This window comes from Sciurus vulgaris, assembly GCF_902686455.1.
Source record: "Sciurus vulgaris genome assembly, chromosome: 19".
Taxonomy (NCBI): Eukaryota; Metazoa; Chordata; class Mammalia; order Rodentia; family Sciuridae; genus Sciurus; species Sciurus vulgaris.
This window is the reverse complement of record NC_136480.1, coordinates 3,316,637-3,334,672: the sequence shown is the minus strand read 5'-3', so window position 1 is coordinate 3,334,672 and position 18,036 is coordinate 3,316,637. Positions and strand designations below refer to the sequence as shown.

Here is an 18,036-nt window from a genome sequence, read left to right as displayed (position 1 = left end):
CGGGCCGCCTGGCCCTGGGCTCTGACCCCAGGAGGCCACGCGAGGCACCCCGGCAGAGGGGAGGTGCCCAAGACGCAGTTCTCAACCGGGGCCCTGGTTCCCGTGTCCCCGAGCCCCGCCTGACATCCAGACGCGCCCCAGGTGCTCCCGCCTAGAGGAAGCAGAGGCCCAGGGCGTGTCGCCAATGGCCAGCCCCCAGGGAGGCCGCTCGGGAATGGCATCCGATGACCCCCGATCCCCGGGGCGTGGGGATGAGGGTAACGACGTCCCGCTGAGGCCAAAGGACAGCCTGCGCTGCCCCTCCTCCGGGACTCTGGCCATCCTGGGCCCTGCTAAGAACGGCCGCCTCCAAGCCCGGCCTCCCGCAGCACGAGGCCCCGCGGTGGGCCGCCACTCACTTGTTGAAGAGGTTGAGGCCGATGCGGTAGTGCCGCTTGCGGATGACGTCGTTGCTGAAGGCGGGCGAGTCCCAGCTGTTGCGCGTCTCCTTGTGGTAGGTCTGCTTGCTGAGCGTCTGCTCCCGCAGGCTGTCGCGCGACGAGGACTCGGAGCTGCAGTTGATGGTGTCGTTGGAGTTGGACGTGCTGTTGACGCTGTCGTTGTCGCCGTCCGAGTAGTCGGACTCCGAGCGGCTCTGCCGGTTGGCCGAGCCGTTGATGGCCAGGTGGCCCTCCAGGGCCCGGGGCGGCCGGGGCCGCAGCTCGGGCTCGTCGCGCGCCAGGCCCTTGGGGACGTGGGGCGCGTGCTTGGGGCTGCCCTGCGGGCCGGGGCCGCGCTCGTAGGCGCCCTGCAGCTTGAGCGAGCCGCGGTCCGAGCGGTCGCTGAGGTCCACCGAGCTGTCGCTGGGCGGCTCGATGGTGAGCAGCGGCAGGTGCTCGGCGCGCAGCCGCGGCTCGGGCCGCTCCAGCGAGGGCGTGCTGCGGCAGCTGGTGTCCGTGTCCGCCTTGTCGTCCTTGGGGGCCAGCGCCCAGTAGTCGGGGGCGGCGCCGGGGGCGCGCTCGGCGGCCTGCGCCCTTGGCAGGGGCGGCGACAGCTCCTCCTCGTCGATGTAGAGCGTCACGTCGCTGTAGGAGGCCGTCATCTCGTCCAGCGGGTGCCGCTCGGCGCGCAGCGCGGGCTGCGGCTCGGCGTCGCGGGCGCGGGCGCGCTCGGGCGCCTCCTCGGCGTGCAGGCTGCGGCAGTTGAGCGCGTCGTCGATGGACTCGGCCAGCGACTTCACCTGCCGCGAGAAGGCGTCCTCCAGCTCCGTGATGGCGTCCGCGAAGTCGCTGGACGGCGCCGGGGACTTGAGCGTGGCCGGCGGCTCCCCCAGCTCGCCGCACTCGGGGGGCACCAGGGCGCCCAGCGGGGCGCCGTCGTTGGTCACCGAGACCTGCTTGCCCTCGAAGTAGGAGCTGTGCACCTTCTCGGGCCCCTCGAAGGAGAACTGCATCCTCATGTTGGACAGCACGATGCGGCGCGACATGCGGTTCTCGGACATGGAGCTGCGCAGGCGCTCGAAGTTCTTGTTCATCTGGTACTGGCGGAACGCCGTCTGGATGGTGCGGGCCGCATGGCGGGTCACCAGGCGCCCCCCATACTTGCGTTCTAGCATCTCCACCTGGGGGAGGAGGAGAGAGTGAGGGCGGCCCCGGTCCCCACCCTCCACCGGGGACTGAACCCAGGGCCCTGAGTCACTGAGCCAGGTCCCAGCCCTTTTCATTCTTTATTTACAGACAGGTCTCGCTGAGTTGCTGAGGCTGGCCTCAACCTCGTGATCCTCCTGCCTCAGCCTCCCAAGCCACTGGGATGACCCCTGTGCACCACCTCACCCAGCCTCCTCCTCATCCTGTAGGGAAGTGACCTGCAAGGGCCTCAATATGCCCCCAGAAAACGGCTGGGGGAGGCTTGCAGGTTCTGGGGTCAAATTAGATGGGAAATGCCACATCAAAGGGGAAGCATGGTTATTCCCTTGCAGGACTTCTCAGAGCCTTTACGAGGTGGCAGGAGACTATGGGCTGAGCTTCCCAAATGTCTTCAGTCACAGACACCCTTGGCCCTGACACAGCTTAGGGTACACAGCTTCATCAAAACACCTCCAGGAGCCAGGCTCCATGGCGCATGCCTGTCATCCCAGCAGCTCAGGAGGCTGAGGCAGGAGGATCTCAAGTTGGAGGCCAGCCTCAGCAACTTAGTGAGGCCCTGAGCAACTCAGCGAGACCCTGTGTCTAAATAAAATATAAAATGGGCTGGGGAGGTGGCTCAGGGGTTAAGAGCCCCTGGGTTCAATACCTGGAAGTCCCCCCCAAAAAAAGGATGAAAGAAAACACACCACCTCTAGGTGCGCCAGAGAGGTGAAGCCAGCCTCTTAGGGGACAGGGAACCTGAGGCCTGTGCAGGTTAGGACAAACACCCAGCAAGGTCCTGAGTGCTGACGATGGGCACCAGGCTTCAAGGTCAAGTGTCCATTTTAATCTCAGCTCTGCCCTTTGGAACCAAAGAGCCTCAGTTCCCACCTGTGCAATGGAGGCAGAAGCTGAGCCTGCTTCCTACGCCACCCGCACGCCCGACAGCTCATGCCAAGCATGGGGTCAGCATGGGCAGAGCCCAGCTGCAATCCTGCAGGCACCCCACTGCACAGATGGGCTGACTGAGGCCAGACAAGGGCCCCACACACCCGCTGGCCCGCAGGCCTTCCCGTGCAATGCACCAGCGTCCCCTGGTGGGACAGCCAGCCTTCCCAGGACCCGAGGCTCATGCGTGGCCAAGGCTCCCCGAGGGCTCCCCGGGGCCTTGCTGAGCAAGAAAGCAGCCCAGCCCTGCAGCCAGAGCTGGGAGGGAGGCGTCCGAGACGAGCCAAGGGGGGCGACTGGCGTCCTGCCGAGCCAGACCCTCTGGGTGCTGGGGACGACGGGCATCCGATGCCCGGCCAGGAGAGGGCACGCACCCGGCCAGCACCAGGGCCAGGGCCGGAGCGGCAGCCTCTGCAAAGCCCAGCCTTCTCCACACACTGCGCAGGAGGGGGCGGGCAGAGCTTCGGGGACCCTGGTGACTCTTCCAGGCACAGCCGGGCCCAGAGGTGGCTTCCCCTCTCCTCTGAACACCGTCCAGACGCCCGCGCATCCACCTCTGCAGGCTGAGCTTCTGTGTGGGGTGTGAGTGGAGCTTGGGAAGCTGGGGCCAGCCAGACGCCGGAGAGGCTCCTCCGCCAGCCCTGGACACGGGTGTCCCAAACAGCAGGTCCAGCGCCCACGGCGGGCCTTCTCTCCTGCCTGCCCTGGACCAGGCAGTGTGTGTGTGGGGAGGGACCTCGGGGGGTGAGAACGGCCAACTGACACCCTGGCTGGGCCACGCTGCTTCCTAGACCAGGACTGACCCAAAGCCTGGTCCTGAGTCCCCTGAAAGCAGTGGAAGCAGCTCAACCCACACCTGCCCCCTGCCAGGTGACCGTGTGTCCCTCACACTGACCCTGGTGTCCTGACGGGCTCTCTCACCCCAGCTTCTCAGAGCGGAGCAGAGAGAAGGGCCCGCGTGGCCGCACGGGTCACAGAGCCGGCCCTGGGGCCAGCTCTCCCCAGGCCTCATGCACCTGAGGGAAACTTCTGGAACAGCCTCAATGAGGAACTGAGAGGTGTGCCCGCCCACAAAGCAGAACTGCTGCCTCTCAAGGACTCAGGGACAACCCCAGACACCCACCCCGGCCTCTGCTCTTAGGGCCAGGAAACCCCCAGAAGCTGGAGGGCCAGGGGCCGGAAGGAGAACGCACTCACTCCCCACGGGGCTCCTCCCACTAAAACGGGAAACCATGGCCCAGACGTGTAGCTCCTGTGGAGCGGAGCATCCGGCAAGTCATGCAATCTGCCTGGTTACCATTTTCACCTTGCTTGCTGGGAAGCTCAGTGGAGCACGGAATGCCCAGTGCCTGTCAACGTCACCTCCTCTGCTGCCTCTGCACCACCTGTTCCCTCACAGATCCCAGGCTCATGCTGGCCTCGGGACCTTTGCACCTGCTGTCAGCTCTTTGGGGAACACCCGGTTCTCATGTCGACCACCCTTATTTGATGCTGCTGCCACGCAGAGTCACTCCATTTTTTTTCCTGTTTTGGATTGAACCCAAGGCATTCCACCACTGAGCCGTGTCCCCAGCCCTTTCTACTTTTTAGTTTGAGACAGTCTCGCTGAGTTGCTTAGGGCCTTGCTAAGTGGCTGAGACTGGCCTCCAACTTTTGATCCTCCTGCCTCAGCCTCCCAAGTTGCTGGGATTTTAGGTGTGCGCCCAGCAAGTCACTCTATTTCCCCCCAATTTTCTAATCCTTTTTCAGAATTCAACTGCTCCCCACTGTTGCAGTGTGGGGGACGGAACCCAGAGGCTGACACACACCAGGCTAGCGCTGCACCACTGGGTTCTAGCCCCCCAAACTGCCTGTCGACGGCTCACTGGCTCCTGCGCCAGGGTGGGTGCAGGGACAGCAGCCTCACCTTGGGCCCCGCTGACGCCCAGCGGGCAGCTCGATGCCTGTCCCCCGGGGCCTCGGCCTCAGGCAGCTGGCCTCATCCCGGCAGGCCCCGGAAGCCTCACCCTCCCGTTCCTCCCTGAGTGATCCCGCCACGCCGTCTTCTCCTAGGAACCTTCGTGAGCCACTCTGGATGGGGACACAGCTGACACGCAACAGACTGTTCTCCCTGCTGCTGGCCTGGTCACGGGGTAAGGGACAGGGTGCGGGGGTGGTTTGCGCCGGCTCCCTCCTTGGTCCCAATCCACAGGGGGCGTACAGAGAGGGAGCAGAGCTAGGTGGCAGGGCCAGCCAGGGACGCAGGCTGAGGACAGGGCTGTGGAGGGGCCTCCTGGACCCTGGAGGGGACGTCTCCCCCTCCCTAACAAAGTCGGGGGGTCTCTCAGCCCAGACCTCTGCTCCTTTAGGGACAAACAGGAAAACGGAAGCAGAGGGCAGGCCAGGCCAGGGGCTAGGCGTGGGCAGGAGGGCCGGGCGATTCTGCAGCACAGTCCCTGGGGCTGCCGGGAAGGATGCAGAACCAGGCGGGCCGAGGCGTCTGCCCCAAGCCTGGCGCGCAGGAGCTGGAAGGCTGGACAGACCACCGCTGCCTGCCCTGCAAGCTGCCCGGCTCCTCCTGGCAGTGGGGTCCCGCGAGCCCGGGGTGCTCAGTGCTCTGCCCACCCAGGGGCTCGCTCACCGTGCTGCCCACTGCGATCGGGGTCTTCCCCAAGGGCCTCCGAGCACCACCCCGGGGCCCCCTGCCACCCAGGGGCCTCTGGCTGCCTCGCTGACCCTGACCCAGCAACTCCTTGCCTGAGGCCAGAGGCAGAGGCTGCTCCTGGCCCTTGGTGGGTCTGTGCACCATGCCACTCGCGGTGGCTCTGGGCCCTGCCTCTGAGCAGAAGTGCGGCCATCAGCGGCTTCTTGTCTGGAGACCCGGGCTCATGGACCAGAGCAGGACACAAGAACCCTCCGGCTGCCACGTTGTTGGAAGCCCTCTGTCCCCGGGCGCTGGGGCTCCCTCCCTTGGTCCTGTCCTGGGCCCACCTCCGCGGTGGGCCAGGGAACCTATGTGTCCTGGTGATGGGCACAAGGACACCCAGTTGCCAGCGTGGCCCCCAGATCCGTGAAGGGCAGAGAAGCCAGCACAAGTGCCATTGGAGGAGGGCTCCGTGGGAGTCCCCAGGGGGGCGTCAACCGGGCAGCTCGGATGCCTCGGCGCGAGGAGGCCCGCGGAGGGCGCGGGGTGCCGCCTACCTGCTTGTCCTGCAGGTCGGAGGAGAGCTCATAGCTCTCGGAGAGCGAGCGCGAGCGCTTGATGGCGTCCTCCTCGGCCTGCTTGCGCAGGATGGACGTCGAGTGCTGCAGCCGGGGCCTGCGTGTGCGCGGCGGCCCCGCGTAGGGCCCATAGGCGCTGGCCGCCTGCTCGTACTGGTCCGCGCCGAGGCCGGGGCCGGGCACTAGCGCGCCCTGGTGGAAGGACGACGGGCTGTCCAGCGGCGTGCCGCTCTCGCTGCTGGGGGCCTCACCCTCGACGCTGCGGAGAAAGGGGACAGAGCTGCCTGAGCGGGGAACCAGGAGCCCGGCCGGGAGGGCACCTGCTCCCCCGCTTCCTCCCGCACCCCGGCCGAGTCCCCAGGCCCACGGAGACCCTCTCTCTCGGACTTGGTCTCCCCGGGAAAACCCGCCGCTCCCCAGCACGCCGCGCCCTTCAGTGACTCCTGTTCACCATCAGGCCTCCCACGCCAGCGCCGCGGCTCCCCAGGACGCGGCCTGGGCCACTGGGCTTCTGGTAACCCCCAGCCCTGGCGTGGATCCGGCACCTAGTAGGTGCTCAGTAAATACGGACTGGGTAAGTGGGTCCTGTCACCTCTCTCCCCACCTGGATCACATATGCCCTCAGCGCCTGTACTTTTTTAACACAGGGCTTCCTTAAGTGGCTGAGGCTGGCCTCCAGCTTGCCATCCTCCTGCCTCAGCCTCCTGAGTGGCTGGGATGACAGGTGCGTGCCACCATGCCAGGCTTGAGAGAGGATTTTTACAAAGGTAATTAAGTTAAAATAAGGACATTAGGGTGGACCCTAATATAACGTGACTGGGGTCCTAAGGAGAGGAAATGGGGACACAGATGTGGACGGCAGGAGCACGTGTGAAGACAGCCAGCAAAGGAGACAGGCCTGGAAAGCCAGCGGGCCCCCCCTTCACCTGGAGCCTGGCCTCCAGGAACCGGAGAGAAGGAGGATTGTCTGCCACACCCCCCGTGGCATGGCTCTGGCGCTCTGGGATCAAACACGGCGCTCTGTGGACGTTTTCTCTAAATCCTGAACACCCGTGTGCAGAGGAACAGCCAGGGCCCGTACCAGGGCGAAGGCCGCAGCCGGCCGGCAGCCACCAGAGCTCACACAGTCTGCGGCCGGGCCCCTCCGCTCCCTGCCTCCCACGCCCACACCCTCCTGACAACCGCCGACGCTGAGAGGGCGGGCGGCCGCTGGGGACAGAAGTCACCAGTGTAACCTCCTGCCCCTGCCAGGCTCCCTGGCCCTGGGACATCACTCACCCAGGGCTGGACGGGACTTGGTCCCCTGGTCCCTGGGGCAGGGTGGTGGTCTCACTGAGTGGCCCCCAGGAGGGAAGGAGCCGTGAGCGCCCCCCTTCCCGGGCCCCTCCTTCCAAGCAGGGGACACCCTGCGTCCCCCGGCAGGCCCACTGCTGGGCCGCTCCTGCCCCGCTTCCATTCCCTGCTGCTCCGGGGGCCTGGGGACCCTGTGCCAGCGGCCAGACCCCGTGGGGGCCCAGGGAAGGGGGCCCGGGGCAGAGCCGGCAGCAGGAGGGAGCCCGGCAGGGCCCAGCTTGGCGCTGAGCCGGACACCGGGCCGCCAGGCTCCGCACTTGTGCTCTGGCTTGCGTGTGGGGACAGTGTCCGCTCCAGTCACCGGCTCTGGCCTCCAGGGACGTTTCGGCACGGCTCTAGGGGCTAAGGTGTGACGGAGGCCCTTCCTCGGGGAGAGGCGCACGTGTCTGGGTCTGGCCTCCCCTGCCGGGCCTTGGGGCCCCTCTGTGGCTCCAAGTCTGCAGGACCCTCGAGAGCCCCGCGCCCTCCCCTGCGCCCCGTGCCTCTGGGCCAGTGCTCGGAGGGACGGGAGCAGCTGACGCTCTGTGCGTCTGCGGGAGCGAGTGAGCCCCACTTTTGACAGGAGGCCCTCGATCCTCAGAGGACAGCGGGGAAGCCCGTCCCAGGCTGCCCAGCCTCCGAGCCGAGCCTCCACTCCCAGCCCAGGGTCCCTGCGCTCTGTGCTGATCGGCGTCCCAGGAAGCACAGCCATGAGTACCGCCTCCCACAACAGGACCGGTACTTTCTTGGAACCCAACCCGAGTGGCTGAGCCCGAGGCTGAGGGGACGCGGCCTTGACCGGAGTGGGCCCTGAGCCCCTGGGGATGAACTGCCTGAAGGCTGGGCGTGACCCGAGCTGCTGTCCTGACCGTCCAGCTGGCCCCAGGACAGGCGCACGCAGCAGGCACAGGGCTGCTCCCCTCGGAGAGAGGTGGAGGGCCCAGCCTGCCGTGAACGTGACTGCTGTTCCCAGTCGGCAGCAGCTCGGGCAGAGAGGGCCGCCGACAGGGAAGCAGGGCAGCCAGTGAGCTCGGGGGCTGGCCGCTGGGTGGCCGGGGGTGTGGGGCTGGGGAAGGGGCACCTCAGGGATAAAAGGAGATAGGAATAAAAGTAGTTAGGAAATTAGTTAGTTAGTTAGTAGTAGTCAGGAAATTAGTAGTTAGTTATCGGGGAAAAAAGTAGTAAGGAAAACAGGGACTTTCCCACTGTGCAAGCCCAGAATTCCTACGCTGGGATGCTTCCGACGGCAGGGTCCAGAATGTTCTAGGGGGAAAGGGCCAGGGCTCTCCTTAAGAGCATCCCCTCCAGGAAGGGGAGTCCTGACAGTCACCCACAGCCTGCCCCCTGGATCCCTGGGCATCATCCCTTTGTCCTGCATCCCCTGCCAACTGCCAACCTCATTAACTGTCACCAAGTCTAGTCAAAAGTCTATGCAGAAGCCAGGTATGGTGGCGCACGCCACCAGCAGCTAGGAAGGCTGAGGAAGGAGGATCCCAAGTTGGAGGCCAGCCTCAGCCACTTAGGACCTGCCTAAAAAATAAATCAAAGGCCTAGGGATGTGGCTCAGTACCAAAAATAAATGAATTTTTTTTTTAAAAAGGATGTGTTTCCCGGGGTGTTCTGAGCAGTTTTGACTTGGTTTCCCAGGCTGAGCTGAGTCTTCGAGGTGGGACTTTGGGGAAGGGAACATAGGACCAGCCCCCACACCCAGCCCCCCAAGTGCCTCCCACCTCGTGAGCTCCGGGCTCCGTGGCTCACCGCTGAGTTTAGGCCCCGAGAAGCTCCTTCCCCAAACCCGGTCCATCAGATGGCCCCCCGCAGCCCCACGAGAGTCCTCCGCGGCTCCCTGGAATTTGTCATCTCAGCGACACAGGCCCACACGCAGGTCAAGCAACTGGACAGGAGGACCCTGTCTGAGTCCCTGGCTATTCCCTGGCAGTTTAGAGTTTCTGGAACATTCTCTGGCAGTTAAGTGGCGGCTGCCCATCCTCAGAACGGCTGCTTGTTCAAGGATCCCTTTTCCAGAGACATCCTTGAGCAGTGAGAGGGAGACGCAGGGAAGCCCACGCCAGGTGCTTTCCTAAGGCAACAGCGACGGCAGGGGCCGACGTGGACCCTCTACCGTCCCCAGGACGTGGCGTCAGGGCAGCTGGAAGGTGACTGTGAGCGGAAGCCACCGCGAGCCGAGGAGCCGGGCGCTAGGTCGGAGAAGAATCGGAGGCAGCCCTGCCACCCGCCCAGCCGTCAGATCGCAGAGGAGGGCGCCGTCGGGGCCCCAGAGCCCCCGGGGTGGCGGACGAGGGGCCACAGACGCCCTTGGCGGATCCGGGGAGAAGCCACCACCCAGCCCAGCGGGCACGGGCTCCGTCTGCCAGGTGGCCGCACGCTGGGAGGAAGCCTTGAGCCGTCCCTCCAGGAGCCGTCCCTCCAGGAGCCGTCCGGCCAGGCCAGAGGAAAGCGGCCGGGCGCACGCCCCAAGCCGAGCGCGAGCCCTGCCGCAGACCTGCCTAGACCGAAGCACGCCCGCTCTCCCCTGTAAGGGCAGCGGGTCGGACCCCAGGGACGTGAAGGGACGTCCCTCCCGCTGCCCGGCCAGCCTCAGGTGTACCCTTCACTTGGGTTCCTTGGCCTCGCAGGGGCCGCGCTAGGGTCTCCCCGGGAACCGCTGCCCGCGTCCCCCGTGTGAGCTGGGGTCTGTGCGTGGTCCATCCCCTGCTGGCGGTGTGACCCTGGGATGGCAGGGGACAACGGTTCGTGGGCCACGAACGTCCTGGCCTCCAAGCAAAGGCAGGAATGGCCCAAGGCGAGGAGACGAGCTCTTTCTCGTGAGTGGACCTGGGCACGTCCAAGATGGCGCTCGGCGGTGGCCAGGCTGGAGAGCCGGTGAGGGGCCGGGCTGGGGGCCGTGGGGCTGTCCTCCCCGCCCTCCCCTCTTCCGGCGCCCTCATGGCCTCCTGCCCTGGAGCGGAGATGCAGGGGTGGCTGGGGAGGCCGCCCCTGTCCTAGGACGAGGGAAACTTCCGGACGCTGTCCTGTGCCTGCCTCCGCCTTCTGCGGCCAGACGTCTGGGCTGCAGTTCTGGCTCCTGCAGGGGCAGCTCTGTGGCCATGGCCGGGAATCCAGGCGCCCCCGTCCCCTTCCTGGGAAATGGGCTGGTGGGCAGCCAATCCCGGACCCCTCGGGCTGGGCAGAGCCGATGTGGAGCTCCTACCGCGGAGCGGCTGCGTCAACGCCAAGAGCCTGCTGGTGCTCCTAAGAGCGCCCGGCCGAGGGAGCCGGCCGGCAGGAGGGAAGCGGCTCAGGGCCAGCTGAGCAGCCCGCCCTGAGAGCCCCCCAGCGGAGGGCGGGACCCAGGACAGAAGCAGAGACCCTAGCACGTGACCAGCCCAGGGCCAGACGCAGACGCCACGTCCTGCCTCCAGCCTGGAGGGAGTCAGGGCGGGGTGGGCCGCGGCCCTTTGGCCACAGACGTCTCTAATTACGGCCGTGAAGTCATAAGTGACTTCTCTCAAGAAAAATGTCATCTAGAGGCGGCTCTGGGCCCCGGGGAGGAGCGCCGTGCAGGTGGGGACTCGCCGTGCACCCTGACAGCAACCTCAGTGCCCTGGCAGTTAGAATTACTAAGCTGCTCGCGGGACTCAGTCTGTCCTCCCAACCACCCAGGAGCACAGAGAGGTCACGCACACCCCCAAGGACACACAGCCAGTGCAGAAGATCCATGCAGCCTGCTCCAGAGCCCGGGCCCCCCACCATGTGCACAGCCTGTCCTAGGGAAGCAGGTACAGTTGTCCCTCAGTGTCCCAGGACCTCCCTTGGACACATCAGGATGCGCAAGCCCGTGACATACAATGGCGTGTGTTCGCATAGAGCTTCCGCAGAGCCTGTATCCTTGAAGTCAAGTCCAGAGGACGTCCCATACCTAATAGGACGTCCAGGCCATGCGAGGCCAGCATAAATGCCTGGTATCCTGAATCTGCCGCAGTATGAGCGCTCGTTATACTGTATTGTTTGGGAAATAAAAGGTAACCAGAAATCACTGTGCATGTGCTGACTAGACACTTTTTTTTTTAGTATTTTTGATTTTGATTTGCAGGTAGTTGAGCCCGTGGGTGTGGGACCCACAGAGAGGGTAGGCTGCGGGTTTGAGTAACATCTTTCCTGCATCCTGCCAGGTACAATGCTGTGGGTTGGGGGGGGGGGGGGGTTTAAAACACACAGCCAAGCCAGGCACAGTGGCATGTGTCTGTCATCTTGGCAGCTCAGGAGGCTGAGGCAGGAGGATCGAAAGTTGGAGGCCAGCCTCAGCAACTTAGTGAGGCCCTGAGCAACTCAGCAAGACCCTGTCTCTAAATAAAATATAAAAAGGGCTGGGGATGTGGCTTCGTGGTGAAGCAGCCCTGGGTTCAATCCCTGGTACCCCCGAAATAAAATAAAACACAGCCTGAAATCAGTCATGGCCTGGGAGGTGCAGGGAGCTAGGACCGCCATCCTTCTCCAGAGGAAGAGCTGATGAGCCTGAGTGGCCCAGTCATGGTAGGGCAGAGTGGGGCTGGGCCTTGACTCCAGGCCCTGTCTGTGCCCCCGGAAGTCCCCCCAGGCAGAGGGAGTGTGGGGGTGGGGCTGGGATGAATAGGACAGGGCCCGGGGCTCCTGGGTTGCCCATGGCCAGCCATGGCCAGCTCCCACGGAACGCCATCCTCTCCAGAGGAGGCTGGGCCCGGGCTGGAGAAGCAGGCCATTTTCAAGTTCTGTCTGTGGTTCAGCGTCCGCACCAGCAGCCTCTGGCCGGATTCCTGCACGGGCCAGAGCAAAGCTGCCTCCTGAAGTTACGTAGGCCCCGCACACCCCTAGTCCTCCTCCAGGGTTTCTGATTTCCTGAAAGGGATGCCAGATAAGTCGGGACGACTTATTCCCAGCCCTCACGTAGGGCTTTGTGCTGCTCTTTGTTGCCTGGGCTGCATTAATCAAGCTTCATCACCCACAAGAGAGGAGGTGATGGTCTTGCCCTTCCCTGGGCTAGGTCCTGTGCTCACCTCTAGGGCCCAGCCTGGGGAAAGGACAGGACAGACCAGGGCAGGGTCTGGGGAGGAAATGAAGAGGGACGCTCATACCACGTCCTCTGGGGGAGGGCAGCCACTGCCCCTCCCGCGAGATCTCTGCAGGACACTCCTGGAGCAGAGGAGCTGGCAGGTCTCTGGGACCCGAGGCGGAGTATCGGGGTGGCGACTGGGGAGGGGGTGGGGGTGGTGTTCAGCCCTCGTCCCAAGCGCGGTGGCCTGCAGACACTGCCTGCCGTGCCAGCCTGAGCTCAGGACTGCGACCCGCCAGGACGTGGGCACACGGGCGCGGTGGTTTGCCCAGGCCCAGAACCTGGAGCAGACGCAGGCTCCGGCCAGGCACTCTCCTGCTCCCCCTCTGGACTGTCCCCCTGCTGGCCCGGCTCCAAAGGTGTGGCCCTCAAGGGGCCGAGCGGCACTGATAGCGCTGCTGTGCCCGGGGCGGGGGCGGGGCCGCGGGGGCTCCGCCCTCAACGCCCCGCCTTACAGCCAAGGCCGGTGGGTGGTCCTGGGGAGGGAGAGGAGTGCCCGGATGGGGGCCTAGGAAGTCGCGGGCAGCAGTGTGGGCTGGGCGAACAGGCGCTGGAAGGAGAGGCCCTGGAGGAGCCGCAGGGTGCAGGCGGGCAGGGCCCGGCACCCCCAGTGGAAAGGCAGGCAGGGAAGTCACAGGCTCACAGGCTCTGAATCTCCAGACTGGGGCGCGGGGCCAGGGGAGGCCAGGAGAGGCCGGGGAGGCCGGGGGATGCCCGGGGAGGCCGGGGGAGGCCAGGGGAGGCCAGGGCCCTTGCAGGACACAAGGAGATACAGAGCCCCGAGGCTCCATGCGGCCCAACATCCAGGACATCCACCCAAACACTGCACACATGGTGACTCAAAACCAAGGAGCTGAGGACCCTTCTGGACAATCCACAATGCGGCCCTACAGGGCGGGGAGGGAGGCAGGACTTTTGCTTTTGCCCGGTTCCCAAATCTGCTTCGAGAGGAGACAGCGCAAAGGAACCTGAGTCTGACCCACAGAGACAGAGGCCTCGCCAGGCCGGCTCGGCGCCTTCCCCTTCTCACCTGAAGGCAACTCGGTCCTTCCAGCTCCTGAGGGCTTCTCTCTCTCAAGACAGCCGTGGCCACATCCCTCGTCTCCTCCCACTTCCCTCTAGGGGAGCCCTGGTCCTCACAATGACCCAGAACACTCCGTAGGACCCAGCCAATCTTCCTGTCTCCCCACCCCCCGCACGCCCTCCCAGGGCTGTGCAGTCCAGCCCCTCTGGCCTCCTAGCTTTGCCTGTAACCCTGGCACGCTCTGACCCCAGGACCTTTGCACATGTTGTTCCCAGTGGCTACTGTGAGCTTCTAACATCTCCTGGACTCCCTCCCTCGCCTCTGCCCCAATACCACTGACTGACTTCTGTCTTTGCAAACAGCACTGCTCAGTCCACAGAGCTGGCCCTGCAGCACACAGTCTGGCTACGATGCCAAGCCAGGGAGGGCTTTGTGCGTCTTCTCTTCTAAGTCCAGACGCTGGAGGGAAGCTGTGCCTCCAGGGGATCTGTCAGCTCTGTGGGAGGGAGAAGCTGGGGCCAAGGAAGGCCCCAGGTCACAGTGTGAGCAGGTCACGGTCAAGGTCAGGATGGACAGGGGAGGGGCCGAAGGTGTCTTTGGGGGAGGCGTTGGGGGGCAGCTGAGGTCCTGGGGCTGCAGGAGGGGTCACAGCTTTGAGGCTGGAAGATGCAGAGCAGTGTGGACAGCGACAGGACACGAAGCCCTGGAGAGATGCCAGGAGGGCGCTGGCCACCGAGCGTGGAGGCCTGAGCCCCCTGTGCCCCGTCCACCCCTTAGGCCCCACACACGGGGCTCAGGCAGGGCCCTCCAACCTCGTGCCCAGCTGAGGCAGGGCGCGGCCCCAGCCCTGCGTCCCGGGGTCACCCCAGCCTGGTGGCCTCTGGCCGCAGACCTCTGGGAGGGCCCCCAAAGCAGGGAACGCCCGGGACCCCCGAGCGCAGCCCAAGGCCCACCTCCCTGGGTGCGCGGCCCCAGCCCGCCCCCGGCCGGCCGCAGCCTGATCTTGTGTCACGTCCCAGGGTGGCTCTTATGCTGGAGGAGAATACAGACTCACACAATGGACGCCTCTGGGGGGCTATTTTTAGCGCTTTGCTTACCAACCAACGTCCGCGTGTCCCAGATCGTCAGCTGCCGCTGGCGACACAGACAGGCGGCAGGAGCCGCTGGTGGCAGTTGGGAGCACAGGGGTCTTCTTGGGCCACTGGAGCGTCATTAAGAAAGACGGGGTTCTGGGGGTGCACCAAGCAGGGGGTGCGGTGGCAGCTAACCCACGTCCCCAAGAGGGGGTGTGGTGGCATCTGACCCACGTCCCCAAGCTGGGGTGCAGTGGCAGCTAAGTCACGTCCCCTGCCTGCTGGGCCTGGAGCCTGCACAGCTCGTGGGCAGTCCACCCTGACGCCGTGACCACGGGTCCCCTGCCTGGTGGGCTCTGGCCGGAGTCCATCCGAGCCTCAGGTTCCACCTGCACAGCGGGCCCGCCGTGACGTCACAGGGAACAGGAAGTCCCGCGTGGCCACTGCCAAGCCCGGGCGGCCCGTCCTCGGGCAGAGTTCTCTCTTGTTGGCGCAGCACCAGGCGAGGGAACAGCCTCTGTGGCCTGGGGACCCGGCCGTGTCGACGTCCTTGCAGAGGTGGGTGGCTTTCTGGCCTGGGCCCAGCCTCATGCCCCCAACAGAGCAGGCTGTGTGTCTGCAGGCGTGAGCGCACCTTCTCTGTGCTGAGCCACCGCCATTCAGAGAGCGGCGCACCAGGAGGGAGGCTCGGGGTCTGGAGAGGGCCAGGCAGCCCTGGGGACCTGGAGCCACAGCCCGGGTCACTGATGACCTCGGACGCTCCCTGCGGAGGAGCTGGAGGTCCAGGCATGCGGCCCGGGGTCGGGCGAGACCTGGTGGCAGCGCAGGGTGTCCAGGGACCCACACTGCGCGTGGCGGGGCTGACAGGCCTCGGCTGAGCACAGTCAGCTGTTCACCGGACGGTCTTTGGGAGGCCGTTCCTTTGTGTCCAAGTCTGTGTCCCCGCAGTGGCTGGCTCCTCCTGGAGGTCACCTGTCTGGGTGCTGGACAGACGGCACTGGGGCCGGGGACCCAGGAGCCCGCCTGAGCCGGGCCAGCGGGGGCCAGCGGGCAGGCAGCACCCAGAGCCACGATCGCAGCCACCCCCGCCCGGGTCCTCCCCACGTGCAGGGGATGCTCCCAGGCCTGCAGAGGACGGAGACTTCCACACAAGTGACCGGGACTCTGACCTGTGTCCTCGTTCCCCCTTCACCCAGTGGGAACGCCGTGAGAGCCCCCGACACGGGAGCATCTCCCTGTCCCCAGGCTGGAGCCACCAGGGAAGGGCGCAGCGCACTGGCGCCCTGGGACAGGACGGGCTGCACCCGCCTCCTGCCATCCCGGGGCTGCGGGTTGGGCGGCGCCGGTGGGGCCGGGCCGGAAGTGAGCCGAGTCCCCCAGGCTGGCTGACACTTGCTTTCCCTTGGGCTGAGAGCCAGCTGGCAGAGGGCGGGAGGCCGGGGGTGCGGGACGCCCTGCCACCCGCCCGCCAGGGCCCCGTCTGGCGCGGGCTGCTCGAGGCGGGCACCGCCATCCGTCCCTGTCAGTCCAACCTGCCTGCCCAGCGGCCGCGCATCCCAGGGACAGAGTTCCACACGAGGAGACCCGCTCCCCACCACACCAGCTCGGAGGCAGCCGGGCCTGGCAGCCTTTCCAGGGACGCTGTGAAAAGCCCTTTATCCCCCAGGGCCATCTGGGCCAGGGCCAGGCCCAGCGAGGGTGGGGCCCATCTCTCCTGGACCCTGGGACCCGCCCAGCAGAGCCGGCCAGGAGGCTGCCGCCCACTTGTCACAGGACACCGAGGGGCCTCTGAAAGACCCACTCTACGAGAAAGGCTATCACGAGTCCTGGCACCCAGAGAAGCAGCCCCTGGCTCAAGTTGGTCCACAGAGCCTGCAGTGTGTGGCCCAAACAGTGTTTTATTTAGGAAGCTGGAGTAAGTCACTGACGTCACACCATCTAGAGATCCAATATGAAAACCAGCTTTCTGCTGGGCACTGAGGCGCATGCTGTCATCCCAGCCGCTCGGGAGGCTGAGGAAGGAGGATCACAAGTTGGAGGCCAGCCTCAGCCACTTAGCGAGGCCCTAAGCAACTGTCTTTAGATAAAATATAAAAGGGGCTGGCGATGTGGCTTGGTGGCTAATCCCCAGTACCAAAACAACAACACAACACGAAAGCAGCGTCTGACTCTTCTTAGGGCCGGGCGGGCTAGGATCCGCCCACACGGGCTGCGCTCTGGCCCGAGGGGGAGACAGGCAAGGGCGATCCAGCGCCAGCACTGCCGCAGGCCCCACCTTCCCCTCACGCCCTCCCAGGCCCGGCCTGTTCCCGGCTCTTACACCCGCATGACCACTGTGGCGTCTGTGTTTGCCTGCGCTGCCCGTGAGGGACCCAAATCTAGGCCCCGCTCCCAGAGGGGAGAAGGAGCCTCCACTCCACACCCCGCGTTCCCAAGAAACCCAATTCAGAAGGCCAGGTCCCAGGAGGCAGGTCAAGAAGTGCCCGCGCCACGTGTGGCCACTGGGAGCCCAAGGCCTTCCTTCCGCTCTGCCCGGCCCCTAACACCAGCCTCACGGCCCACCAGCACGTGGTCATTCGGAAAGGCCGCGTTCAACGTCCTGGACTAAGTGGCACGGCGCTGGGTGCCATTTAGAAAGCCACCTGACACCTGGACTCGGGGGTGCTGCAGCCTGTGTGTGGAATGTTCTAGAAGCACCCGTGGGGAGTGCCCTCGCCTCCCTGGGCTTCTGCGGCTTCGTCTCCACGGCGCTGTCCCTCCTGTCCCCTCTGGAGGTCCCCAGGGCCGTCCCTGCCCTGTCTGCCCCGGGAGCCAGACACGGCTCTGGTGGGCGTCTCCCTCCCGCGCCTACCTGGCCGGGGCGCAGGGCTCGCCCACCGGCTCTCCCGCCATGATCTCATGGGGAGGGCCCGGCCCGCTCCCTCTCCCCTCCTTCCAGGACGCGTGTCCTGCCGCTCGTCCCCGCCAGCCCTCGCCCAGCCGAGCAGGGCAGGAGTGTGAGTTTGGAGTGACCAGAAGCTTCCAGGCCCTGGGCTCCCTGGGAAAGGCTTCAGAACACACACGCACGCAGCCAAAACCCTCCCGGCTGAGCCAAATTAAATACAGAGGCCTCCAGTTATTTCCATACGCACAAAAATGGACTCGAATAAAGCAGCTCTGTGTGGCGGCTCCAGCAGACAGGGCCGGGCCGCCCCAGGGACGCCCCGGGAGGGCCGGGCAGAGGCACGGCTGGGGAGGCTGGCTCCGGAGTGTGGGCAGGGGGGACAGGAGCCCCCTGCGCAGGCCTGGCTGCCACTCGGCCCACCCTGCCGGCGGCCAGGGGTGGGGCTCCCTCCACGTCCAGCACAATCTCGGCCTTTTGAAAGCATGCAGCGGAAACGAACAGAAAGCACCGCGGATGGGCGGCCTCTCCTGCTCCCGCCATCCACCGAGGTCGCCCAGAGCACAGTGGCGCCCACTCTCGGTGCTGCCTGCCGGCGACCTTTGAGCCAGGTGCCAGAACTACTTCCTACTTTGCAGAGGAAGAAACTGAGGCCCAGAGAGGCCCAGGGACCTGAGGTCACATGACTGGCAAGGCGCGAGAAGAGGCTCTGCGGATGGCGGCACTGGGCTGCCGGCCCTGGACTGAGCACCTGCTCCCCGTCCCTGCTTCTGTCACACCGGGTGTGGGTGACAGCCCCGACCTGTGGCCCGGCAGCCAGCGGGCTCCACAGCACATCGGCCCATGCTGTGTGTCCACTGCCCTCAGCACAGACCAGGGGCTGA

The 18,036-nt window shown here is 65.6% G+C and overlaps 1 protein-coding gene across 14 annotated transcripts in view; it reads right to left on the bottom strand.

The window, feature by feature from the left end:
* The window catches only part of IQSEC1 (IQ motif and Sec7 domain ArfGEF 1), a 291,864-nt gene that overhangs the window by 30,743 nt on the left and 243,085 nt on the right, over positions 1 to 18,036 (bottom strand). For all 14 annotated transcript variants that reach the window (XM_079122232.1, XM_079122225.1, XM_079122231.1 and 11 more), the window contains 2 exons: positions 5,733 to 6,012; positions 399 to 1,600 (listed from right to left, as the gene is read on the bottom strand). In XM_079122232.1, coding sequence (XP_078978358.1) covers positions 399 to 1,600; positions 5,733 to 6,012 — 1,482 coding nt within the window. The remainder of the gene's footprint in view (positions 1 to 398; positions 1,601 to 5,732; positions 6,013 to 18,036) is intronic.